Source organism: Dryobates pubescens, chromosome 1, assembly GCF_014839835.1.
Source record: "Dryobates pubescens isolate bDryPub1 chromosome 1, bDryPub1.pri, whole genome shotgun sequence".
In the NCBI taxonomy this organism is placed as follows: domain Eukaryota; kingdom Metazoa; phylum Chordata; class Aves; order Piciformes; family Picidae; genus Dryobates; species Dryobates pubescens.
In genome coordinates this window covers 20,788,523-20,814,330 of record NC_071612.1, presented here as the reverse complement: position 1 = coordinate 20,814,330, position 25,808 = coordinate 20,788,523, and the positions used below count along the sequence as shown (strand labels likewise).

General features: G+C 37.2%; 1 protein-coding gene across 1 annotated transcript in view; it reads left to right on the top strand.

Moving 5' to 3' along the window:
* DNAH12 (dynein axonemal heavy chain 12) overlaps nucleotides 1-25,808 on the top strand; it is a 67,512-nt gene that overhangs the window by 35,008 nt on the left and 6,696 nt on the right. The window contains exons 37-64 of the mRNA XM_009910056.2: nucleotides 41-179; nucleotides 267-433; nucleotides 1,255-1,510; nucleotides 2,018-2,317; nucleotides 3,383-3,561; nucleotides 5,186-5,378; nucleotides 5,469-5,630; nucleotides 6,956-7,150; nucleotides 7,907-8,040; nucleotides 8,347-8,509; nucleotides 8,918-8,998; nucleotides 10,052-10,228; nucleotides 10,999-11,130; nucleotides 11,530-11,619; nucleotides 13,183-13,323; nucleotides 13,459-13,700; nucleotides 14,036-14,183; nucleotides 15,531-15,676; nucleotides 15,879-16,093; nucleotides 17,565-17,757; nucleotides 18,476-18,668; nucleotides 20,253-20,425; nucleotides 21,251-21,391; nucleotides 22,284-22,442; nucleotides 23,359-23,503; nucleotides 24,294-24,444; nucleotides 24,776-25,029; nucleotides 25,581-25,721. Coding sequence (XP_009908358.2) covers nucleotides 41-179; nucleotides 267-433; nucleotides 1,255-1,510; nucleotides 2,018-2,317; nucleotides 3,383-3,561; nucleotides 5,186-5,378; nucleotides 5,469-5,630; nucleotides 6,956-7,150; nucleotides 7,907-8,040; nucleotides 8,347-8,509; nucleotides 8,918-8,998; nucleotides 10,052-10,228; nucleotides 10,999-11,130; nucleotides 11,530-11,619; nucleotides 13,183-13,323; nucleotides 13,459-13,700; nucleotides 14,036-14,183; nucleotides 15,531-15,676; nucleotides 15,879-16,093; nucleotides 17,565-17,757; nucleotides 18,476-18,668; nucleotides 20,253-20,425; nucleotides 21,251-21,391; nucleotides 22,284-22,442; nucleotides 23,359-23,503; nucleotides 24,294-24,444; nucleotides 24,776-25,029; nucleotides 25,581-25,721 — 4,810 coding nt within the window. The remainder of the gene's footprint in view (nucleotides 1-40; nucleotides 180-266; nucleotides 434-1,254; nucleotides 1,511-2,017; nucleotides 2,318-3,382; nucleotides 3,562-5,185; nucleotides 5,379-5,468; nucleotides 5,631-6,955; nucleotides 7,151-7,906; nucleotides 8,041-8,346; nucleotides 8,510-8,917; nucleotides 8,999-10,051; nucleotides 10,229-10,998; nucleotides 11,131-11,529; nucleotides 11,620-13,182; nucleotides 13,324-13,458; nucleotides 13,701-14,035; nucleotides 14,184-15,530; nucleotides 15,677-15,878; nucleotides 16,094-17,564; nucleotides 17,758-18,475; nucleotides 18,669-20,252; nucleotides 20,426-21,250; nucleotides 21,392-22,283; nucleotides 22,443-23,358; nucleotides 23,504-24,293; nucleotides 24,445-24,775; nucleotides 25,030-25,580; nucleotides 25,722-25,808) is intronic.

Below are 25,808 nucleotides of genomic sequence, written 5' to 3'. Positions count from 1 at the left end.
ATTCCTGCAATCTCTATGCTTTATTTTTTACTTTGTGAAGACCGCTGCTTTTAGTGGGACCAACAGGTACTGGGAAATCTGTATACATCAAGGACAAGTTAATGAACAACTTGGAAAAGGACATCTATCTTCCCTTCTTCATTAATTTTTCAGCCAGAACCAGTGCAAATCAGACCCAGGTTAGTAGAATAGATAATTTATGTTACGTAAGAATAGCTTATGTGAATATTTAATATGTGCTTTGCATATTCCTTTCTGTATTATAGAACATTATTATGGCCAGGCTGGACAAGAGGCGCAAAGGAGTCTTTGGCCCTCCAATGGGAAAAAAGTTCATTATTTTTGTAGATGATATGAACATGCCTGCTTTGGAGAAGTATGGTGCACAGCCTCCTATAGAACTCTTAAGACAGTTCCTTGATCATGGATTTTGGTAAGTATTTGAAATACAATAGAAAATATCTTGTTGCTCCTTTCTTGTTATTTATTCACTTGAATTTTACTTTCCAAACTTTGTAAATGTTGAGATAGCTTTGGATTACATAAAATTGTATTATTTAAAGTTGAAACAAATTCTTTGTTGTTTATGTGGCTTTTCACTTTGGGAAATTGATGATCAGGTTCAGTTTAGGTTTTTTAGAAGGTTTGATTCCTGGACTAGGACAGTATTTGTATATGTAAATAAAATAATTCTTTTACACCCAGATGTTTTAATGTCTGCATTTTTCATTGTTTTCATTTTACTCCTCCTCAGAGTGCATTTGATTTTACTGGTAGTAGGCTTGAAGGAAAAGAAGCAATAAGAGTCTTGCCTGCTTTTGAGGTTTTTGAATCTACTTAGGCTGGAAGATTAGATGACATGTTCCTGAGGTCCCTTCCAGCCTGATATATTCTGTGATTCCAGGCACTTCTCAAATACTGTTACTTTTCTGATTCCAGGCTTATATATATTGAATAGTGATAATATATCTCGCTACATTGCAATTTTAAATACTTCAAAATTTCTTGTCAGGTTTTTATAGCCAGTTTAAACAATCTTTCTTTCAAATTAGCATGATTTAATGGGGCATGGTTATAAGACTATTTTTGCTTGGGGCTTTACTTTTGTTTTGTTGTTATGCTGTGAAGGTTTTTTAAGAAAAGAATGTATTATGTAATAGAATATTTTAAAGTACTCTGTAATATAGAGGCATGTAAGCTATAATAATTGTGTTTTCTTTCTAACTAAGCATCACATTGCAATTTCTTCCAAAGGTATGATTTGAAGGAGACGTCTAAAATTACACTTGTCGATATACAGTTACTTGCTGCTATGGGCCCTCCAGGTGGCGGGAGGAATCCTATTACTCCTCGTTTTTTGCGACACTTCAGCCTTTGCGCTATTAATTCTTTTAGTGATGAAACAATGATGCGCATCTTCTCTACTGTAGTAGCTTTCTACCTAAGGACTAGTGAGTTTCCTGTTGAGTTCTTCACAGTGGGAAATCAAATTGTCAGTGCAACTTTAGAGGTAAGAGGCAAATACCGTAATGGAAGTTTCCTTTCATTTATTCAGTGAGGTTCCACTGGCTCTATAATAATTTTGTTGGCAATTAGGGTTTCCAAATGTTATGCTGCTCTTTTTATTTTTGCATAATAGGTGAATATGCAAAGAAATAGGTAATTTTCTAGATTTTCAGTTGTTTAAATCTATCATTCAAGCCTTCACTTGAAGGAGGACTTCATGTTATTGAAGGAAGTCAAGAGACCTGAGTGCTATTCCTGGCCATACATCAGATTTCATTGCACTTTTCCCATTTGCCATTTGGTTAGTACATGTACAGTCCAGAACTGTATGAGGTGCATCTCATGTTTAGACGTCTTTGAGATCTTTAGATGTTATTAGGATTTATTAAGAGTGAAATGTTTTTAATTTGGTAAATATAATTTTAAAATACGGTTTAAGATACTATTATAATAATTTAGCAGTTCTTACTCTTTTGTTGATTTTGTTCTTTTTTGTTGCAATTATCTCAAGGTTTATAAGAAAGCCATCAAAAATCTTTTGCCCACACCAAGCAAATCTCATTATACGTTCAACCTGTGTGACTTCTCACGTGTTATCCATGGTTGCTTGCTCATTAAGAGGATATCCGTTGAAAGCAAGCATGTGATGATTCGGCTGTTTGTACATGAGGTATTTCGTGTGTTCTATGATCGTCTAGTCGAAGACAATGATAGAGCCTGGTTGTTCAGTTCAATGAAGGATATTGTGAAAGAACATTTTAAAGAAGCATTTGATTCATTATTTTCACACCTGAAGCAAGGGGACACACCTGTGAGTACCATGTTTGATCTGTTGCAAAGCAGTTGTTTTCATTATGAATTTAGGGTGTGAAATTTTGTACCTAATGTGCTTGAAAATTTGAGCTGAATTTGGTAGAAGTGGTGTTAGGAAGGGTTGAAATGTTAAATGTAAACATCCTTTTAAAAAAAAAAATTCAATGTGGGCAAGTTTGTTACTGTTACATTTTTTAAAAGTGTGTGATAATGAAACAAAAACTTGATTCTTACTCAATTTAAAAAATATTGCAACATTTAGCAAAACCATGCAGATGTTTAAATTATCAAGCTTCATGTATTATTAAGCTTCTAGATGTCTGCACATAGAAATAAAGCATCCAGTTAACCCATAGGTCAGCAGAGCAACTTTACCAAAAAGCTTTTGTTGCATATTTTGTTGGAGATCTAGCAGCACATGCTGAATCTTTGGGCAATGGGAGATAAGTAACACAAATTGCCAGAGTAGTTTAAAAATCACTACCACAAAAGTAACTGTGGTCTGCATTTTAGTACTGTGCCTGAAGGGAGAAATACAAGTATGAAATTTTTAAATGGGGTCCCAGAGGTCTGATTTACAGGATAAAGGAAGATTCCCTTTTAAAATTTAGCCCATAACTGAGTTACTGTGTGGTAAACAGCATTCTGGCGTTAGGAATTTTAGCATTTAAAATGTTGCTTAATCATGTTACACTGGTTTTCTTGTTTTCTTCCTCTGTCAATTCACTGATGTATAGAAGAGATAACTGTGGTGTTAGTTATCCATTCATAATGTAATGAAAATTGTTAAACGTACATCTGTATGCACTTGGTGTAATCTGAAGGTTGTGGTTATGGGTCTCTTAATGGCTCTTTGAGCCAATTGAGCTCCAAGAAGAAATTATGAATAATTAGATGGTTTAATAAGGAAAATAGATAATTTTGAGGTGGGTATTGTCTGAGTCAAAATATTTGAGAGTGCTTCTTGTATATTCATCTAAGTTCTCCTTTGTATTCTGAAATTCCAGTGAGGACTATGTTCATTGAATATTAAACTTACTAATTTGTTGAATGCTTACAATAGGTAACAGAAGAAAACATGAGAAATTTGTTTTTTGGTGACTACATGGTTCCAGAACTTGAGGGAGATGAAAGACTTTATATTGAAATTCCAAGCATTCAGACGTTCAGTGATGTTGTGGAGCAGTGTCTGGGTGAATATAATCAAACCCACAAAAACCGAATGGACCTGGTAATTTTCAGGTACATATGATCTGTATTATTAAGTGCTCTAAGCAGTAGTTGATAGCTCAGTATATCCAGTTTTGTAGGCTGTGATTTTTATGTGTCTCCTTCCCTTTAATTCTCAAAAAAAGTGTGGTGTTAAATTTGTTTAGATGAAAGTCAACTGATTTTTCTCTTATGCCCCTGTTTTTTCTACCTGAAAGTCAATAATGAGGTTTTCTCTCAAGAGGCTTCAAATATATTTTTTTGATGTTAAGGAAACATTGTACACCAAATCGGGTAGAAGCTCCGCTTCTGCTGGGCCTTTTACTGGTGTAGATGTGTGTCAGTTTTGCCTGCAGTCACTGGACTTTCATTTCCCCAAGGACAAGGATTCTAAGGTTGTGAGGTGCAGGGTGAGATACAACACAGATACAGCTGCATGTCTTCTCTGTTGTTATGCTGCACAGGCATGCCCTGCTTTGGGACATGTACCCAGTCTGGTGCTGCAGCTAATCCTTTGAAAGTTTAGACTGTGTAGGCAGCTGTTAACTTAGCTTGTGGTCAGGCAGAGCTACAACTGAGAGATTCGGAGGAGGTCACAACTCCTTTTCCCTATTGCTTGACATTACTGACTCTTCATATTTGCCAGTGGAAGCTGAGATGCAGATGCTTCTTTAAGGATTAGGGTTAGTTTAAGCACTTCCCATGACAGTTTATTTAAGTCTAGATAATTTTGACAAGCTGGATTTGTGAGTATCTGTAGTATCTGTATATACAACTATGCTGGGAGTTTGAAGAGCTTTCAGCCTCTGATGAGAGGCCACTTTCTGGAGATAGAAGTGGTATCCCAGTTACCTCACTGAATAGCAGCTAGGAAAGCATGTCAGACTGTAGCCTAGGAGTCCAATCTCATGGAAAACATCTAGATTTGACTCCTTTATTTTTCTAACCAATCAAAATAAACAAGAATCTGTTTATCTTTAAATGCATTTACTTTTTTTTTTTTTGAGACTTTTAACTGCTGTTGAGTTTGCTTTTATTACCTCACGCTCTACACTGAAACAGACCATCTCCTGTTGACTTTGCTGCATATTCCAAGAAAAACCATGCTTGTGTTTTCACAATAGATAGGATTCAAAGTAATATGCAGATACAACTTTATGAAGATGGTGTTCCAATATCTATTTCACATGTAAGTTACAAAACACTGTCACAGACAGAGGGATGAAAGAGGTCTGTTGTTATAAGTAATTTTCCCCCCAGCTGTTCCTATAAAAAGTATTTAAATCATTATACCTCAAGAAAGTTAAAACTGTTAACACTGTTACGATTAGGTAGAGAATTTATGTTGATTTTCTTTTTCTTCAACACTTTTACCTATATAGTGCTTCTATTCTCACCACTGCCAATTCCTTTCAGTAACTTATAGTCACTTGTAATTTAGCTAACTACTGTTAAGTATAATAGAAGAACTGTGAGTTTTGTTTTATTTTGTCATGCAAGCCCTCTTTCTTTCTTCCTCTTCCCTACCACCCCACTCTGACTTCAGAAATCTATTTTGGAGATGCTGCTTCTATCTGTGTTTCACAGATACAGGTGTGTATAGGTGCACAAATGTGTATTTATTTCTGTCATGGTAATCAGCACATCCCAAATGCAGATATGCGTTGGAGCACTTGTCTCGTATAAGCCGCATTCTGAAGCAGCCAGGAGGTAACGCGTTGTTGGTTGGAGTGGGAGGAAGCGGACGTCGGTCCTTGACTCGTCTAGCAGCATTCATGGCAAAGATGTCTGTTTTCCAGCCAGAGGTTTCTAGCACCTATGGTACAAATGATTGGAGAGAAGATCTGAAAGTGAGTAGTAATAGCCCGTTTGCACTTTGACATAATTTTGAGAAAGAATGTTTTGAAATGTGCAATAATTTAATTGCTTTGCATTTTTAGAGTCTTCTGAAGAGTGCAGGTGTGAAAGGCTTGAAAACTGTCTTTATAATCACAGATGCACAAATTAAAGAAGAAAGCTTTTTAGAAGATATTGACAGTGTCCTCAATACCGGGGAGGTACCCAATCTTTTTGCAGCAGATGAAAAACAAGAAATTATGGAGGTATCTTTAGAAATTCTCTTTAATGTCACCTGCCTTTTAAGCTATTTTTATCAGTTCAGTTTACCAATAGATTACCTAGATATGCTTCTAGTTGTCACTGAAAGTGATTCTTCATACAGACACAAGGGTTCTTGCTTTGAGACAGCCATATCCCTTGGCAAATGTTACTGTATTATTTTTTCTTGCATGGAAGTTATTGAGCATTTGATACCTGTATTCCATGTATGTTGGAAAGAACTCAGATGATAGTTCTAATAATCTTTCTCTATTGCTATTTCATTCATTATTATTATAATAGTATTAGAATCACAAGATAATGTGGTAATTTTAGCATTTTTACAGTTTGTATTAACATATTCAATTGGTGTATGCTAGATCATGGCATACCTATAATATGCCAGCTGGAGCAAAGTTGGCATTCACTCATTTAACTCTGTTCCATCAAAATACTTCCAAATTTAATCTATTGCTACTACAGTAATATTAATAATTATTTTAAATTGCAGAATTATGTTAAATATATTATGTGAAGTGTGCATTGGTAGAAGAATAATTTGAGTTTTAGGAGTTGGTAGTCAGTGTTTCATGGATTGCTAAATAATTGAGGATAGTAATATTTTTCTAGAGATTTCTCCTTATTTTTGGAGATTATTTGTTTTGGTAAATTAATATGTTTTGATGTTTGAAACGTAAATCTTCCTCTCCAATCAGGTAAGTACAGCATATTTTAGTGTAATATTAGAACTAAAAAAAATAGTTATTAGTAAGTTAATGTCTGGAAATGTTTAGGGGACTTGTATGATGCTTAAAGCATAGATGATGACAACAATATTTGGATTTCTTGATAGTGGCTTTTGTTGTAATGAGAGTGGCAATTTGCCTCATCTCTTTGTATCTCTTAAATCTTTGAATGACTGAAGTCTTATAGTTGTATCTATCATTAGAAAACTTAAGGGAGCTAGTAATGAACTTCCGTATTTCAGAATGTGCCTTAACCCTCAGGCTCATCTTAATGTGTGTTATCCATCTGGAATTCATCTTGGGATGGATTATCAGTGTTTTTGTTCTGACATGTTCTCAGTTGCTCAAAGCAGCAGATGATAATTTCAAGAGCAAGTTGTCAGTCTCACACAAACATCGTAGTCCTGTTCTCAGGAGGTATATACTGCTTGTTCTCAATTTCTAGGTTATTCTACCTGTTTCCTTTATTTAAAAAAAAAAAAAACACACCATGCTTATGCTGTCATTAACAGGGTTGGTATAGAACTTGAGATGTGCTGAATGAGAAATTAAATAACTGTTTTTACCTATGTATTATTCCTAAGGGCGTTCGTGCAGTAGCTCATGCTGGCAGGAAACGTGAAGAACTCAGTCCTTTGGTCTTGTTTGCATTTTTTGTGAACCGCTGCAAAGAAAATCTCCATGTTGTGGTAGCATTCAGCCCTATTGGAGATGCTTTCCGCAATCGTCTGAGGCAGTTTCCCTCGCTCATCAAGTGCTGTACTATTGATTGGTTCCAGGTATATGAAACTATTCATACTGTTTCCTCAACAAGCTGCTTCCATTTTCTAATAGTCTCTATTTTCTCATCCCATTAGACTTTTCTTGTCTTCTGTAGAGAATACTCTATATTTTTCAAAATTTGAAATGTAGTAGGCATATTTTTTCCCTTTGGTGTGACATCTCAGGATTTCTACAACTGAATCTAAATTTTCTTGCAACAAATTCTGTGTATCTGAAGTCGTGAATAGTCTGTTTATGTTAATCTGTTGTTTTATTGCAGTATGTGTGTGTTTTGACAGACCACAGTAACCATTTCATTGTGATTGTAAAATGGCCATAATTTCTGCCTGAAGATCATGCATCATTGGAGTGACTAGCATATACAAGTCCTGTTGTTTATCAGTAGATTTTTTCACAGTGGAATGAAACCTTGGAAAATACTTAACAATCCATGATATAATTAGTGTGGCTCTCAATAAAGTGAAAATGGCTCTATAGCTTGGCCTGGTGCTGCCGTTAATTAATTTTTCTGACGAAGGATGACAGACACAGAAAGGTTCGTATAGAATGGCAATGTGTAGCTTTTAACTAGAAGATCATCCAGGAGTTGCCAGAAAGGTTTGCTGCCTGATCTAACCCTTTTATCAGTTCATGGTTCTTGTGACATAGTTTGGTCTAGTAAGTCTCGTTCTGAATGGTAAAAATTGCTTTTAAAGTACAAAGTCTGCTAACAGCTGGATTTTACAAATGCATCTCCTTCACTTCTCCCTCAGCCATGGCCAGAAGATGCCCTTGAACATGTGGCAAATAAGTTCCTGGAAACACTTCAGCTCACAGACAATGAGCGTCAGGAAATTGTGCCCATCTGTAAATACTTTCACACTTCAGTTATGTCACTCTCTGGAAGGTCAGTTATAGAAATATTAAGAAGGATAGGATTTTGCTGTTGAAAGCAGTAGATTGAGCAAAAGAGTACTCAAAAGCAGATCATCTAGAAGTAAGAAACAACAAAATATAGACTGAGTTTCCTTACTACTAATTTCTGTCATAAAAGTTAATGTATGCTATCTTCCTGCATAAAAATACTGTACAAAATTGTTTACTGCTGTTATTTGTCAGTTAAATAACACTTCAAGCCATAATTCAGCTAAAAAAAAAAAATGGTGAAAACAAAACTCTAAGTTGCCTCTTTTATTTTATTTTTTTAAAATAGGTTCTTGCAACGTCTGGGACGCCATAATTATGTTACTCCTCCTTCTTACCTTGAGCTTATTGCTGCTTTTCAGAAACTTCTTACTCAGAAACGAGACGCTGTAATGAAAGCCAAGAAGAAATACATGAATGGACTAGATAAACTAGCTTTTGCTGAATCACAAGTGAGTTAGGACAAAAATGGTACTGAAAATAGGAAGTGTTTGGCAAAGGCAGGTTTTTTCCCAGAGAAGTCAGTCAAAACCAGTAGTTCTGATTTTGTTCAGCCTGAACTTCCCTTCATCAGTCGAACAATAAGGAATTAATTTTGCTTTTCCTACAATCGTAACAGTTGTGCTGGACCTCTAAGCATGTATTGCTATGCAGAGTATGAACAGAACTTCCCTTTCCTAAGGGGTTAACAGGGAGTGTAAGTAAGTGAGCATAGCTCTTAAAACCGGTGATTGTACATGTGAGATAAAAATAAGTTTTGATTTGAAACTGAATGCTAGTTCTTTCTATTAATAAGTTAGCCATTTGCTAATTGTTGTTAGCACTTCTGAATTCTGCCTGATTCTTCTGCATATGTATAGGTTGGTGAAATGAAACAGGAACTAGTTCAGCTGCAGCCCAAACTGGAAGAGGCTAAATTGGATAACGCAAGTATGATGAAGGTAGGGTTCTACAAATACAGCTTTGTAGTTTTTGATGTAAGCATGTGTATACTTGAGATCCATCATTTCACCTCTGTAATAATTAGCTTTGAATAAGAATTCTTAATCATACAATGTACTTTTACTTCAATATTCCAACTAATTGTAGACAGATTTTAAACAATATGCCTGTATAAGGTTACTCATAAATAACTTCCAGAAAGAGCTCAGTTGATGTTTTTGAGCTCACTTCTTATTTACTGCTATTTGCAGTAATATGAAACTTGTCACTGTTTATACTTATATCCTTAGAACTGGAAGAAAATTCTGTTCTTTTTGTTAAGTCCTTGCTTAAGCTCCATGCTGAAGGATGTTAGAGGGACTTTCATGCTGGATTTCTCAAGATCATTCACAAACATTGCAAAAGTAATAAATAGCTCTTCAGCATACGAAATAAACAACCATTTTGCACAGTCTGTCTTTGCATGTACAGGGATTATATACTTGATTTTTAAAAGGATCCTAACAAGAATTACTAGAAATTTAGTGGGGTATAGGATCTAATCTCTCAGATGTTTTTGAAAGTTCTGGCTAACAAAAATACACTTACCTAGTACCTTCCTGTTGCATAACAAACCAGCAAGTTTTCATTGATATTTTTATGTACTTGCTTCTGATTTGTGTTTTTACAGATACAGTGATATCTTTTCCACCTACTCTTACAAACCTCTAAGAAAACTAGCTGCTACTGTGTAGAACTGTAAAGGGAGGACTTGGGTGAAGACTTGACTCATCACTGTAAAGAAAATACATTTCAGCAGTCAATGTTATAGATCATGTAGTTCTAAAAACTCACCATAGTAATTTTTTTTCTTTTGTTACAACCTGATGCACAGTCAGGAAGAGTCTGTCTCCTGAACTTTAAGCATATTTTAAATAGTTAATATTGTCAGTAATGTGATTTAAATTTTCTCTTCATATTTTACAGTATTCCATAAGTGCTGTGCTAAGTCTTTACAATTTATTTGATCATTCACTGCTCAATCGGAAGCTCACTCATATGTTTTTCTTTAGACTATAGAAATAGAATCTGCAGAAGTAGAACAAATAAGAAAAACTGTGAAAGTAGATGAAGAAATTGCTACAAAAAAAGCTGAAGCAGCTCAGATACTGAAAAATGAATGTGAGAGTGACCTGGCAGAGGCAATTCCAGCCCTGGAGGCGGCACTCGATGCTCTTGACGCTTTGAAGGCAAGTTGATCTAAACTTCACCATTTGAAAAAGTTATTTGACAATTCTGTTTATTTGACAAAGAATGCACTAAGGGAAAGGAATTAGCCAAGTGTTAAATTTTCTCAGTTTTAGCAACAGAGACAACTTGTACAATCACTATTCAGTCTATTGCCTCCTAAGGTACTCAGAGTACAAAGGTGTGCGTGCATTTTAAAAAGTGTTTGTCTGCAATAAAGCCCACTTGTGGGAAAAGTAACCAACACCTGAGGTTACCAGCAGTGGTATCAGGGGGATTTCCTCTTTCAACTAAGTTAATGCTGACCCCCAGTGCATTAACATGGCATTTGTTTATGGCTGGGAATTATCTGGATTGGATCTTTGTTTAAAGGTTTGGGTTTTCTCATGACTTACATGTGAGCTGAAAGTAGTAGCGTTGAAAAAGTCCTGCAGGAATTTAGTATGGTAGGAGGTAGTTTAATAAGAGTTATGAAGTGTATGAGATGTTAGATAACACTTGTGGAAGTGTATTAAAAAATGTAATTTTGATTAATCATTAATTTGCAATTATTAGCATTTATTTATTTTTTTATTTCCTTTGCATGGGATGCATTGATTAATGTTGTTAACTGTCTTGCAAACACTGTATCATCCCTTATAAAAGTCCTCTATGATTATGCTCATTGGTAATGATATTATGCTTTCCTTTTTATTTTCTATTATTTCATTTGTCTTAGCGGTGAGACAGATACAGCATTTGCCATATTTTTTTAATGTGATTTGTATTTTAGCCTTCTGATATATCAATTATGAAATCGATGAAAAATCCTCCATCTGGTGTCAAGCTTGTCATGGCTGCTGTCTGTGTCATGAAAGGCATAAAACCCAGTAAGATAGCAAATCCTTCAGGGACTAGAGGCAAGGTAAGATGGCAGACAATAGTTTCAAATAAACATGTAGCTGGTTTTCTCAACACAAAACACTTGTTCAATAAATGACATTGCCCAAGGTCTACTAAAATAAACAAGTACTTACAGCTTCCATCTGTTATTTTACTGAGATCTTCAAGAATTCCAGATTTTTCTAAGTTTTGTAATATGCAACTTCTAATTTGCTTGAATTGGGTAACACGTAACTCTTCTCTGAGATGCTGCTCAATTTTTGGCTTCAGTTATGGTTAGGGGAAAATACTTGATCTGATAAACTTTCTCCTTTATTGATTTCTTGAAGATGTACAAGGTCATCAGTATTAAATATGCACAAGTTTTTATTTGTGTGTTTGTTTTAAAGCTTGAAAAGATATTTCCTAATGTGTTTTGTAGGTTTTGGATTACTGGACTCCAAGCAAGAAACTCCTTGGTGATATGAATTTCTTAAAGGATTTGAAACTGTATGACAAGGACAATATTCCAGTAAGACTTCTGTCTGTTTTTTCAGTGATATTTACCCTGGAGAGACTTTCTTGCAGGGGAAAAAAATAATACTGTATCAGAGGCCCCATTTGTGCCAAGCTAGTCAACTTCTGTTACAACCAGTGGTCTTACTAGATGATGGGGAGCTCTGTAAGATGAGTATAGTCACAGCAGGTGAGTCATGCTGCTTCAGAGTGAGCCTTCTAAGTGGCATTTCAGAAGGTTCCCTTTGGGAATTTGTAAAGTTTCTATAAAAGCCTGTTTTCTATTTGAATGAAATGTCCTTCTGTATACAAATGTTTCTAACTCAGTTTAGAAGGACATCAAGACACTTGAACGTGTCCAGAGAAGGGCAACAAGGCTGGGGAGAGGCCTTGAGCACAAGTCCTGTGAGGAGAGGCTGAGGGAGCTGGGATTGTTTAGCCTGGAGAAGAGGAGGCTCAGGGGTGACCTCATTGCCCTCTACAACTACCTGAAAGGTGGTTTTAACCAGGAAGGGGTTGGTCTCTTCTCCCAGGCAACCAGCACCAGAACAAGGGGACACAGTCTCAGGCTGCGCCAGGGGAGGTTTAGACTTGAGGTGAGGAGAAAGTTCTTCACCGAGTCATTCATCATTGGAATGAGCTGCCCAGGGAGGTGGTGGAGTCAGCATCCCTGGAGGTGTTCAAGAGGAGTTTGGACGTGGCACTTGGTGCCATGGTCTAGTCATGAGGTCTGTGGTGACAGGTTGGACTCAATGATCCTCGAGGTCTCTTCCAACCTTAGTGATACTCTGATGTTGTAACCTTTTTGTGCCATTTTTTGTGCTATTTTTTCTAAATCAGTTACTCTGGCATTATCAAGTTCTTCCTGTTTTTAAATAACTGCTCACACTAATGGTAGTTTTTTTAATAACTGCTCTTCCTAATGGTAGTTTCCAGTTGTATTATCTGGTTGAATGAATACTGTCAAATTGGGTAGTATTCAAAGTATGAAAGATATAAAATAAATTCAGAAATGTATGAGCTATATAACTTGATTTACAATATGACTGTCTCCCCTGGGGTTTACTATCCAGGAGCATGACTCTTGCCTTCTGCCCAGTTGAATGTGCTTTGCCCTTTGTAAAACTGATCCCCAAAAGTAGGCACATGCAATGTGGCTACAGTGTCATTGGCTTAGAGTTTGGTCTTACGTTACTAGAAATACATTTTCATAATGATTCTCTTCAATTATGCCTTGAGAAAAGATAGCAAATGGTGAAATTAGCATGTTTTGAAGAAGAGACAGAGTTAAGGTTTCTACGTGACTGTAATGGTCTTAGCACTTAGGTGGCTGCCACATTGAAGATGTACCAAAGGAATCGTTGTAAAGGATAAGGACAGGATTAGGATGAAAACAAGAAAAGACCACAAAGCTTGGTAGGAAAATCAAAAGAAACGAATGAGCAGTGGTCTCTGTCACAGTGAACACTGAGTTCTTCTTTCCTGCTTCTCTTGGTATAGAGAAACACCAACCAGTCAGCATAATTTTAAAGTGTCAGCCACAAGACTTTTGATGAGCTATGATGTTTTTGTTATTCAGGCAGCTATCATGCAGAAGATTCGCGCTGAATACTTGACTAATCCTGCGTTTGACCCACAGAAAGTGGCTAAGACTTCCTCAGCAGCGGAGGGTTTATGTAAATGGATTATGGCAATGGAGGTGTATGACAGGGTTTCAAAGGTGCGTTTTTGTTCCTGGTCCTTCAGTACTATATAATGTTTCTTTAGCTTGGCACATTCACTGGAAGCATTGTATTAAATAATAAAATTACAAAAATATGTCATAAGAATTTGTGTTATGGCTGTAATTGAACAGATTGTGGCACCCAAGAAAGATCGTTTAAGAGAGGCAGAGCAGTCCTTAGCAGAGACTATGACACTCTTGAATCAGAAGAGAGAAGAACTTGCAGCAGTTGAAAATCGTCTGGCTGATTTGGAACGAACCTTCATAGAGAAAACTGAAGAAAAGGCTCGTTTAGAATTCCAGGTTGATCAGTGTGCAAAAGAACTAGAACGAGCAGAGAAGCTGATTGGAAGCCTTGGTGGAGAGAAATCAAGGTCAGGTTAAAGTTCAGATGTCAGATTGGACAGCCGTTGTAGAAACAGACTTTGTATTTCAGCTCTCTGAGCCTTTAATGATGTAACTCTGCACTGCTTAGGAGCATAACATTTTGACCCTTGAAACATTTCTCACTGGTTGCAATGGAAAAATATGGGCAGCAACCTTGAAAGAATCATGGAGTAAGTCTTTAAAACAAGAATAAAAGACATAACTGCAGTCCCCTTATTCTTTGCCTGAAGTTAAACAACAATAACAATGTTGATTTTTATCATCAATATCATTAATGTGGAGGTTTCAGCACTTTTTGTTGTCTTTTGGCATCTTGTTATAGATGGAGTAAAGCTGCAAATGATCTTCAGGACATGTATGATAATTTGACAGGAGACGTTCTGGTATCAGCTGGTGTGATAGCATATTTGGGAGCTTTTACTGCTGAGTTTCGAGAAGAATGTACCAAAGATTGGAGTAAACTGTGCAAGGTTGGAAGATTATCTTACCTATTTAAATATGTATTTGTGCTTTTTTCAGACTACTGCAAAACAGTTCAAAAACCTCTTGTTTGTTTAATACGGTATCCTGGCCTGCATTAGGAATAGTGTGGCCAGCAGGAGCAGGGAAGTCATTCTGCCCCTGTACTCAGCGCTGGTTAGGCCACACCTTGAGTACTGTGTCCAGTTCTGGGCCCCTCAGTTTAAGAAGGACATTGAGACTCTTGCACATGTCCAGAGAAGGGCAACAAGGCTGGGGAGAGGCCTTGAGCACAAGCCCTATGAGGAGAGGCTGGGGGAGCTGGGACTGTTTAGCCTGGAGAAGAGGAGGCTCAGGGGAGACCTTCTTGCTCTCTACAACTACCTGAAGGGTGGTTGTAGCCAGGAGGGGGTTGGTCTCCCAGGCAACCAGCACCAGAACAAGAGGGCACAGTCTCAAGCTGTGTCAGGGGAAGTTTAGGCTCGAGGTGAGGAGAAAGTTCCGCACACAGAGAGCTGTTAGCCATTGGAATGGGCTGCCCAGGGAGGTGGTGGAGTCACCATCCCTGGAGGTGTTCACGAGGGGATTGGATGTGGCACTTGGTGTCATGGTCTAGCAGTCATGAGGTCTTGGGTGACAGGTTGGACTTGGTGATCTTGAGTTCTTTTCCAACCTTATTAATTCTGTAATTCTATGATTCTATTCTATGATTATTAGCCTAGTAAAACTCATTAAGATCAATGGGATAAATTCTGTAAATTTTAATTAAATCAGTGAATTTACTCTTGACTTAGAGTAGAATTTAAAAAATGGGAGGTCATAATTGACCTTGTAAGGCTTGATTATTACTTAAAATCTTGGATTTTCCTCTATTTTGCCTTTAAGTGAAAGAATTAATGTGTGTAAAAAAATTCTATAACTCACACTGGCACTATTTGTTAATTAAATGGTTGATTATGCTGCTTGTAAAGGGACAGTTCCAACTTACTGATGCCATAATTCACATCTCAAGTGATTTGAAGTCACTGATTGTGACTGTGACACTAAACAGTAAAAATCAACACTGGATCACTGCATTGAGATAACACTGGACGTTTTCCAGCTGTGTCTGACTTTCTTAAGCTAGTACATTGTCATAATGTCATGTAACAAAATATGTACAAAAAATAGGACAAGTCCCACAAACGTCATTAGCTGCTTATTTTTCTTAGGATTTTTAGTTTTACTTGACCTGTTTCAAACTTTACAAAGGAACTTCTTCTTGTCAGTTTGGATTGCAATGGCATTTAATAAAAGCTGTAAAGAAACAATGAATAAAGATAAATAGGATTTTATTTTATCTTTTTTTTTTTTTCCAGGAGAAAAATATCCCTTGTTCTGAGAATTTCTCTTTGAGTAATACACTTGGTGACCCAATAAAAATAAGAGCCTGGAATATTGCTGGTTTACCAAGTGACATGTTTTCTGTAGACAATGGGATCATTGTGGACAATTCAAGACGATGGTATGTGATAAAAAAGTTTAATTTTAAAATAAAAAAATGGTTTTGCTACTTAAAGAAACCAAACCAAACCCAAACTGAAACCATGTAGCTTTTGTAGAGACAATGTAGTCAAAATGAGGAGTGGAATTTTAATGTGTTAAACATTTTAATGTTATTTATTTACTTACGGCGAGCACTTGGGAAACTGTTTTGTACATTCTAGGCCATTAATGATTGATCCTCAAGGTCAAGCAAATAAATGGATCAAGAATTTTGAGAAGGAAAATCGCCTGAATGTTATTAAGGTCAGTGACACAGCTTACATGAGAACTGTGCAGAACTGTGTTCAATCTGGAACTCCACTTCTGCTGGAAGATGCTGGAGAAGAGCTAGACCCATCACTTGAACCGCTGCTTCTGAAACAGACTTTTAAACAAGGTACAGCAAAATTAATTCTGAATCCTGCAGTAGATTTCATTAATGCTCATCTTGCAGTCCGTTACTCTCTGGTCAGAGCAATCCCAAGCCCTGATACAGACTGGCCAGCGACTGGCCTGAGTTTAGGCCTGAAGAAAAGGACTTGGGGTTGATGATGAATGAGAAGCTCAACATGAGCCACCATTGAGCCACCAATGTACACTTGCAGCCCAGAAAGCAAATCATATCCTGGGCTGCATCAAAAGAAGCATAGCCAACAGGTCGAGGAGGTGATTCTCCCCCTCTACTGCACTCTGGTGAGACCCCATCTGGAGTACTGTATCCAGTTCTGGGCCCCTATTATAAGAAGGATCTGGATGTCCTGGAACATGTCCAGAGAAGGGCCACAGGATGATTAGAGGGCTGGAGCTCCTCTTCTATGGAGACAGACTGAGGGAGTTAGGGCTATTCAGTCTGCAGAAGAGAAGGCTCCAAGGAGACCTTATTGTGTCCTTGAAGTATCTTAAGGAAGCCTACAAGAAAGCTGGGGAGGGATTTTTAGGGTGTCAGGAAATGATAGGACTAGGGCAAATGGAACAAAAATAGAGATGGATAGATTCAGATTGGATGTTAGGAAGGAATTGTTCACCAAGAGGGTGATGAGACTCTGGAACAGGTTGCCCAGGGAGGTGGTAGAAGCCCCATTCCTGGAGGTTTTTAAGGCCAGGCTGGATGTGGCTCTGAGCAACCTGAGCTCGTGTGAGGTGTCCCTGCCCAAGGCAGGGAGGTTGGAACTAGATGATCATCGAGGTCCCTTCCAACCCTCACAAATCTATGCTCTCTGGTTTGCTGCTGCCTGAGGTAAGAGGAATGTAATTTCACAACAGTCTGAAGTTCTAATTTATTTTTAAATAAATGTCATTCATGTATGATGTTATAGTGGTTTTATGTGAAAACTTTTGAAGTGTTACTGTAGGAGGCTGAATACAGACACTGGACCCTGCAAAGGGAAGATTGTTAATGGAATTGTTTTGCTTGTTCATTTTCATGTTTTAATCTAATACTAACATCTGCTAAATTTTGTACCAATCAGGAAAACCTGTCCAGGCGTTTAGCTTAAGCCACAATTGTCCTGTTTTACTGTGAAAATTGCAAGTAGCTATGACATTGTTTTTCAACATTTCTTTCTTTTCCTCAAATAAAAGTGAGGAAAATACAGAGAAGCACAATAATTCCATGAGTCTCCACCATTGTGTATGCATATTGGAAGCACAGTAGTAATTGAATTGATTTGATTTCTTCTGCTTAGAGTAAAATGTGGGCTTGTTGAAGTCTCTGACAATTTTTCAGAGTATTAATTTATTTACTCATATTTACGTTGCCAGAAATTTGTCACTGACAAGAAATTTGCTTTTATTTAATTACAAAAGTTATTTATTTATTTCTGCAAGTAATTGAAGTATATAATTCTTTATAACATCTCTCTCTTTAGGAGGCATGGACTGTATCAGACTTGGTGAGGCCGTTGTTGGGTATTCCAGCGATTTCAAGTTGTTCATTACCACTAAACTGAGAAATCCACATTATATGCCTGAAATAGCTACAAAAGTATCTTTACTCAATTTTATGATAACACCAGAGGGACTTGAAGACCAATTGCTAGGCATTGTTGTAGCAAAAGAGAGGTAAGTCTCTATGGCAAATAGACATTAGAATTACTTACGGCATAATTCCAAGAATATGAGAGGTGACTGTATTGTAAGCAAAATGAGTGGTGTGAATGTCTCTCACTAACAGCTTTTTAAAAAGGGTTATTTTTCTAGTTTTGATATCTGAAAAGTTTTTTGAGGAAGCAGATTGTCATGTTCACTAATTACAACAGCAGGTATAAAATAGGTGTTTTCATGGTGCTTTTCTCATTTAGGATGGTTAGGCTGAAGAATTTTGAGTATTTAGCTTTAATTTCATATTAAATAAATGCACAGTACCTCTGAAACAGATTATAGATCCCATTGAACCCTTACAGATATTCAGAGAAGTACCATCTGGCTTGTATGGAAATGTCAATAGCATTGGGCTATTATACTCAGTTTGCTGACAAAGTGTTTCCAACAGTAACCATATTCTGCATATCACATGGGTGATATTCAGGAAAATGAGGATGCAGACATTTGCAAGATGCTAAAATGTTAAGGTCTAGACTATAATTTCCAAATACTGAACTGAAGTTATGCAGAGAAATCTGCATTTAGAATTATAAATATGTGCTGAACAGTAACCACCTCTTTAAATTGAAGAGAATATTCAGAAATACTGTAGGAAGAGAGAATCTTCTTCGTGACCTTCCTTTATCATCAGTGGAAGATGAGCATTGACTGGTTTTGTTGTGGTTTTCTTCATTAGACCTGAATTAGAAGAGGGAAGAAATACTCTCATCCTTCAGTCTGCAGCCAATAAAAAGCATCTAAAAGAACTTGAGGGGAAAATTTTAGAAACTTTAGATTTGTCTGAGGGGAATATTCTGCAAGATGAAACTGCTATAAATGTCCTGGATTCTGCTAAAATTATGGCTGATGAGATCACAAAAAAACAGCAGGTAAGGATTATGGGTCTGTCCTTTCTTTATCAATACACAGAGACAAAAGGTTTGCATTTGCAGCTAGCAGAAGGACTGTGACTTTGATACAAAACATAAGGAGGAAATTGTGTTTGTGAAATGTGAAGAGAAATAAAATTGTATCTATTCTAGAATCTTCATTGATGTTTTTACTCATGTTTTAAAGAATGCATAGCTGTAAGGACTGAATGACACTAAATCCTGAAATTGAGGTAACATGTTGGGATAAAGGAAGAAGCTAATTCTTTCAAACAGCAAAAATATTCAGGGAGATACTAATAATCTGGGTGCCTAATGGAGGTACACAGGCTCAGATTCTGTTGTTATCCTTAATGCATAAAATAACAGCTCAAGTCAATGAGAGCTAGTAACACTGATAAGAGAATAAAAATTTCTTAAAAAAAAAATTAAATACAATTAAAAAAAATATTAAATAGATTGTTTTCTTGAAGCTGATGTTCACCTTACTGCGATACTGGCTATCAAATGCAATCTTAAAATTTGTCTGACAGTCAAACTTTGCAAAACCTTAAAATATTGCAGATACAGATTGATATATTTGGTGATAAATGACTCATTGAAACTGTTGTGTCTGCTTTGTTTTGACTGTTGCATCCTGGACCATAGACAAATAGATATGGCAGGGGCAAGTACTTGTTTTACCTGGTTAGTCATTAGCTGTGGTCATTGTGTCTTCTGGAACACAAAAGTCATTTTACTCATGCATTATAAGGTGCTGTGTAGAATTAGAATAGAATAGAATAGAATAGAATTAACCAGGTTGGAAAAGACCTTCGAGATCATCGAGTCCAACCACCCAACACCATCTAATCAACTAAACCATGGCACCAAGTGCCTCATTCAGTCTCTTCTTAAACACTTCCAGGGATGGTGACTCCACCACCTCCCTGAGCAGCCCACTCTTCACTCTTTCTGTGAAGAACTTCTTCCTAACATCCAGCCTAAACCTCCTCTGGCGCAGCTTGAGACTGTGTCCTCTTGCTCTGGTGCTGGTTGCTGGCTGCAACCTCCCTTCAGGTAGTTGTAGACAGCAATAAGGTCTCCTCTGAGCCTCCTCTTCTCCAGGCTAAGCAACCCCAGCTCCTTCAGCCTCTCCTCATAGGGCTTGTGCTGCAAACCCCTCACCAGCTTTGTTGCCTTTCTCTGGACACATTCCAGCAACTCAACATCTTTCCTAAACTGAGGGGCCCAGAACTGGACACAGGACTCAAGGTGTGACCTAACCAGTGCTGGATACAAGGGTACAATGCCATCCCTGCTCCTACTGGCCACACTGTTCCTGATACAGGCCAGGATGCCATTTGCCTTCTTGGCTGCCTGGGCACACTGCTGGCTCACATTCAGCCTACTATCAACCAGTACCCTCAGGTCCCTCTCTGCCTGGCCACTCCAGCCACTCTGACCCCAGCCTGTAGCACTGCACGGGGTTGTTTTAATATTTTTTAAAATTGTTTTAATTATTTTAATATTATTATTAAGAAGTAATATTTTTGTACAAGGAATATTGAAATCTTTTCTTCATCCACTACAACTGATATTTAGGTTGCAGAGAAAACGGAACTTAAAATAGCCCAGTCTCGAGAAGGCTATCGACCTGTTGCGAAGTATTCTTCAGTGCTGTTCTTCAGTATTGCAGACTTGGCAAACATTGATTCCATGTACCAGTACTCCCTTAGTTGGTTTATCAATCTCTTCATCAAATCTATTCGTGACAGGTAAACACAGTGGGTTTGGTGTCAAGAATGGTATGTCCATTATCTTCTTATGAATCATAGAATCAATAAGGTTGGCAGAGACCTCAAAGATCATCAAGTCCAACCTGTCACCCAAGATCTCATGACTGCTGGACCATGGCACCAAGTGCCACATCCAGTCCCCTCTTGAACACCTCCAGGAATGGTGACTCCACCACCTCCCTGGGCAGCCTGTTCCAATGGCTAACAGCTCTCTGTGTGTGGAACTTTCTCCTCACCTCGAGCCTAAACTTCCCTTGGCACAGCTTGAGGCTGTGTCCTCTTGTTCTGGTGCTGGGTGCCTGGGAGAAGAGACCAACCCCCTCCTGGTTACAACCACCCTTCAGGTAGTTGTAGAAAGTAATAAGGTCTCCCCTGAGCCTCCTCTTCTCCAGGCTAAACAATCCCAGCTCCCCCAGCCTCTCCTTATAGGGCCTGTGCTCGAGGCCTCTCCCCAGCCTCGTTGCCCTTCTCTGGACATGTTCTCTCCATTCTGAAACCATTTACCTCTTAACCCTCCTTAAATGAAACCTTTTGAAATAAAATACAATTTGTTAATGAAGTAAATGCTCTTTCTAATTAGCATGTGAACAAATCATTAACTCTAAACATGTGCTTTATATAAGTATTTTTAATAAAGGGACTTCTAGTAAGAGTGAATTTCAGGGGAAATGGGCATATGAGTCCTTTGTAGAACATGTGGGTCTAATATAATTCCTCCACAACCCTAAATAAACATGTATTCCTTAACTGAGTGCCTAAGTTATTAAATTTGAAGTCTCAGTTTCTCACTTCTCTTCTTTTTAGTTACAAATCTAACAGTTTTGAGAAGCGACTTCAATATCTAAGTGATCACTTTGTGTACCACTTGTACTGCAATGTGTGTCGTTCACTGTTTGAAAAAGACAAGCTGCTCTTCCCGTTTTTGCTCTGCTGTAATCTTCTCATGTAAGCCCATTATTGTGAAGTCTCTTAACAGAAACTAATTATTTTCTTTTAATGGAAAAAGGTAGAAATGAGACCACATGTTCTTATGTATATTGATAGTATAGCCTTTGGAGTAAGATCATGAATGTTTGGGGGGGGTTCTAATACCGACAATATTTATTTATGAGTGGAAGAGAATGTGAGTGCATGTATCACTAATATATATTTATAGTCTTTGGGCACATTATGGAAAGAATGTTCCTATGCTTTATAAAAATTAATTATTTCATCAGTGGTGAATCTTTGTTTCCCTCTAAAGGACCTGGGTAGTGCTACATATCAAGAACATTTGTTATCATTTAAGAAAATGTTTTTAAAAGGGATCTAAGACAGTAATGTGCCTTCCCAGCAGCTTGCAGGCTTTTGTCTCTTTTGTTTTGCGTCTTCTTATTCTTTCTTCTACTGGCTTTTTAGTTTGCTCTTTGTGGGGTGTTGTGATTTTGTGAAAGATAAGTTCTAAACAGCATAATGGCAATCATCATGTGTGTAATTATTTAGTTACAGTGTGTATACATCTGCATATTGACCATTCTTCTTCAGCCAATTTGTGAGGCTGCTCTAGTCCCACAATATAAAGCCTTTTAAAACCAGGAATAATTACACTTTTAAAAAACAAATAAACAGATAGCTGTCTTTTACTTCTTGAAAACCTTACTGGAGCCTTAATCGGTGATTTTTATCATGCGGTTTATTTAACTGTATAGAATACTGAGATCTGATCTCAGCTCTTCATGCAGTAGAAGTATTACTAAATGGCAGTGAAGTGTAATCAGTTTTAAACAGTTCTTTATATTATGTAAAGTTGTATGTTAATAACTGAATACTATTTTTTTCCCTCTTTTCTTAAATATAGGGCTGAAAATAAAATAGAACATCAAGAGTTTATGTTTTTACTAACTGGGGGTGTGGGTCTCAAGAATATGTACAAGAATCCAGATCCATCTTGGCTACCAGATAAGAGCTGGGATGAAATATGCCGTGCAAGTGAAATCCCAGCTTTGAAGGGACTAAGGTATGGTAAATTATTGTTGTAAATTAGCCTTAATTAGTTTTTACCACAGCATGTGTAACATACTGAAAGAAATGTGTCCTGTACATTTTCCAAACCAGTGCCAGAATGCTGATATGGTAAAACCAGCACCTTTTTTCATCATTGGGTTTGCTTCACTTATTTAAGTTGGTCAGTTGGATAATTATAATACTATTTCATTATTTTCCTAAATTATTTGATGTGTTCCTTAAGGAAACTTTTCATTTGAAATGCCTCCATGGTAGAGAAACAGTGTTTCAAGCAGGTCAGTGGAGACCAAAGGAATTATTTGTAGCAAAATTCCACTGTGGTGCTGTGGGAGGAATTTTTCTGGTAAAATCTAATCTCCTGAAATCAGAACTTCACTCTGAATTTAAGTAGAATCTAAGCCTACATTCAAGAGCCAGGGTGGCTGTACAGAGCCTAAGTATTTGGAGGATTTGGCTCTGTTAAAAGAAGTTGTTTGTGACTGTTTTGTGTTTCTCCACCTTTAGAGCTATGGTAGCAGTGTGGTTGATCCAGCCATGATCCAGCCGTTAAATAGTCTAAGAGTTGTCCCATTGCAGAGGACGTATACTCTGCATGTTGTATGAAAGGAAGAAAACCTGACTTTTCTTTTCCCTGGTTAAATTTCTTGAAAATTTTCTTCACTTACAATGAAGTTTTCCTGAAGTACAAAAGGCAGAAAATTCACCCAGACCTATGAAGGTCCAAGCCATGCTGGCTGGAGGAATAGGTAGATCTTATTGTCAACTCAGGTGAAGCTCAGCTGTAGAATTATTTGATGATGTAGGTGAGGAGTGGCTTGTATGAAAATACAGTGTAACTGTCTTTTAATAAACCTCAAACCTCAGACACTGAGCATTTGCACTAATTTGCAAGTTCCCTTTTTCTCTAGGAGTCATGTCTCTGAAAATATAGGTGAATGGCAAAAAATGTATGACAGCAAAGAGCCACAAAACTTTCCATTACCGGAAGAGTTGAGTAGTACATTAAATGAATTCCAGAAGATGATAATTCTTCGGTGCTTAAGACCAGACAAGGTAATATGATCTGCCATCAAGTATTTTTAGACTGTTCCATGTCTTGTAGCATAGCTTGCACTCATTGTTAAAATATTTGATCTGTTCTTCATCATATTTTATTAATAAAATAATTACTATTGTAATTTTTAAATTGAATAATACAAACACCACAAGCATCATCTGATATCTTTTGTCTGGCATCATTCAATGGATCTTTCAGAGTATACTTGTTGTTCTAGTTTTCTTCAAATGGGGTCGATGTCCCTGGAGGTGTTTAAGAAAAGGCTGGATGAGGCACTTTGTGCTGTAGTCTAGTTGATTAGTTAGGTGATCAGTTGGACCTGATGATCTTGGCTGATTCTGTGATTCTGTGAAATGCTTGTTCACATTTAGTCTGCTGTTACACCCAAGATACTCAAGAGCAGGATATATTATCCTGAACAAGTGCACTGAATATCCAGTACCGTATACTTTTATGCAGAGGCTCCCAAGGCAAAGAGAAATCAATTGTGTTTATTTGAACAGCCAAGGTAATCTTTTAACACACTCTGCCTTTGATGCACTTAGTAAGTTGTATTGTATGTACTTGAGGAATAAGCAGTGTTAAAGTACGTATTGCAATTGCTCCTTGAAGGTGAAACCTTTGCTTCTGAAGCATTTTGCAAGGCTAGTCTCAAATCTGTGCAAAGCAGAGAGGTGTCTGTAGGCTCTGGAATGCAACTAATATTATATAAGACCTCAAAGATGCTGTCAAATATGCAGTTGTGATTAATATATGTTAATGGTTTGTATATGATTTCTTTACCAGATTGTTCCAGCTGTGAGAACATTTGTAAGAGCCAAACTGGGGAAGAAGTTTGTAGAGCCGCCATCTTTTGATCTAACAAAAAGTTACTTAGATTCAAATTCTACAACCCCTTTAATATTTGTGCTGTCTCCAGGAGCAGATCCCATGTCTAGTAAGTATACACAGAAAGGGCGAACAAAAGCAGCACAGTCCAGGTTTTCAGATTAAAGACCTGGAATTCCCTTTCAGTACGCAACGAGGATTGTTTTGCACTTTTTGCAAGTAAATTGAATGCATCTTGTCACACTGGTAAAATTCTGTGCTCCCTAAACATGGGAGCAGTACTTTAAACTGAATGAATTTTACAATCCACATCAAAGCTATACCATCTTGTTGTATGTACATCATTTTAATGGGATAGCAATGAACACTTTTTTTTTGTCCTCCCCAACGTAGCTTCTTTTTAACTGAGAAATGCTAAAATCCTATGTTTTTTATTCAAGGCCTCCAGAAATTTGCAAATGTCAGAGGGATGACTGGAAATAAGTTTCAGTCCATCTCATTAGGACAAGGACAAGGACCTATAGCTACAGAAATGATTCAAAAAGGAATGGAAGAAGGAACCTGGGTGTGTTTACAAAACTGCCATTTAGCTGTCTCCTGGATGCCAGTGCTGGAGAAAATATGCGAAGAGTTTAACAATGAAAAATGTCATCCAGACTTCAGACTTTGGCTTACAAGTTACCCTTCCCCAGAGGTAGGTGTATTGCCTAATATTCTGTATTTGGGGAAAGGAATACTTAATGACATTTCTTGGAAATATTCTTACACCTGAATGAGCTTCTACTATGGAACTTTCCTGAAATACAATAAGGCTGTTGAAGAGGTAATTTAATTAAGAAGGGGCATTTTAAAAAGAGTTACGACGTCTTGCAATACCAATTTTCTTTCCTATTTTTTTGATATCCTGCTGTAGGATGGAACTGCATTTTGCCAGCATATATAATGAAGAAGACTTAAGGCCATCACCAAGGCTTGTGTCACATAAAATTAAATACTTCGGAGTTGGTTGTTATATATGAAGTGTTGAATACCAAGAAACTACTTTAAAATATAGGTTGTTCACAGCAAGGTTTTACTTTCTTGATGCTTTGGAGAATTAGTTTTTTTTTAAACTATTGATGTTTAAAATAGAATTTTTTACAAATAGTTGTTTATGTAACAAACAATAATAGTAATAAACAGTTATAACACTAGACCATTTGTTCTACACTTTCTGCATGCAATTTTCCTGCTTTTCACTTTTAGTTTCCAGTAACCATTCTGCAGAATGGAGTGAAGATGACAAATGAACCTCCTACTGGTCTCCGGTTAAACCTACTGCAATCGTTTCTTTCGGATCCTATTTCAGATCCTGCATTCTTCTCTGGATGCCCTCAAAAGGAGCTGGTAATGTGCCTATGCCTCTGACATTTTGATATTTCTTTTCTTTTTTTTTTTTTCCCCAGCTATCCAAAGATATACTGATTTCTGTCC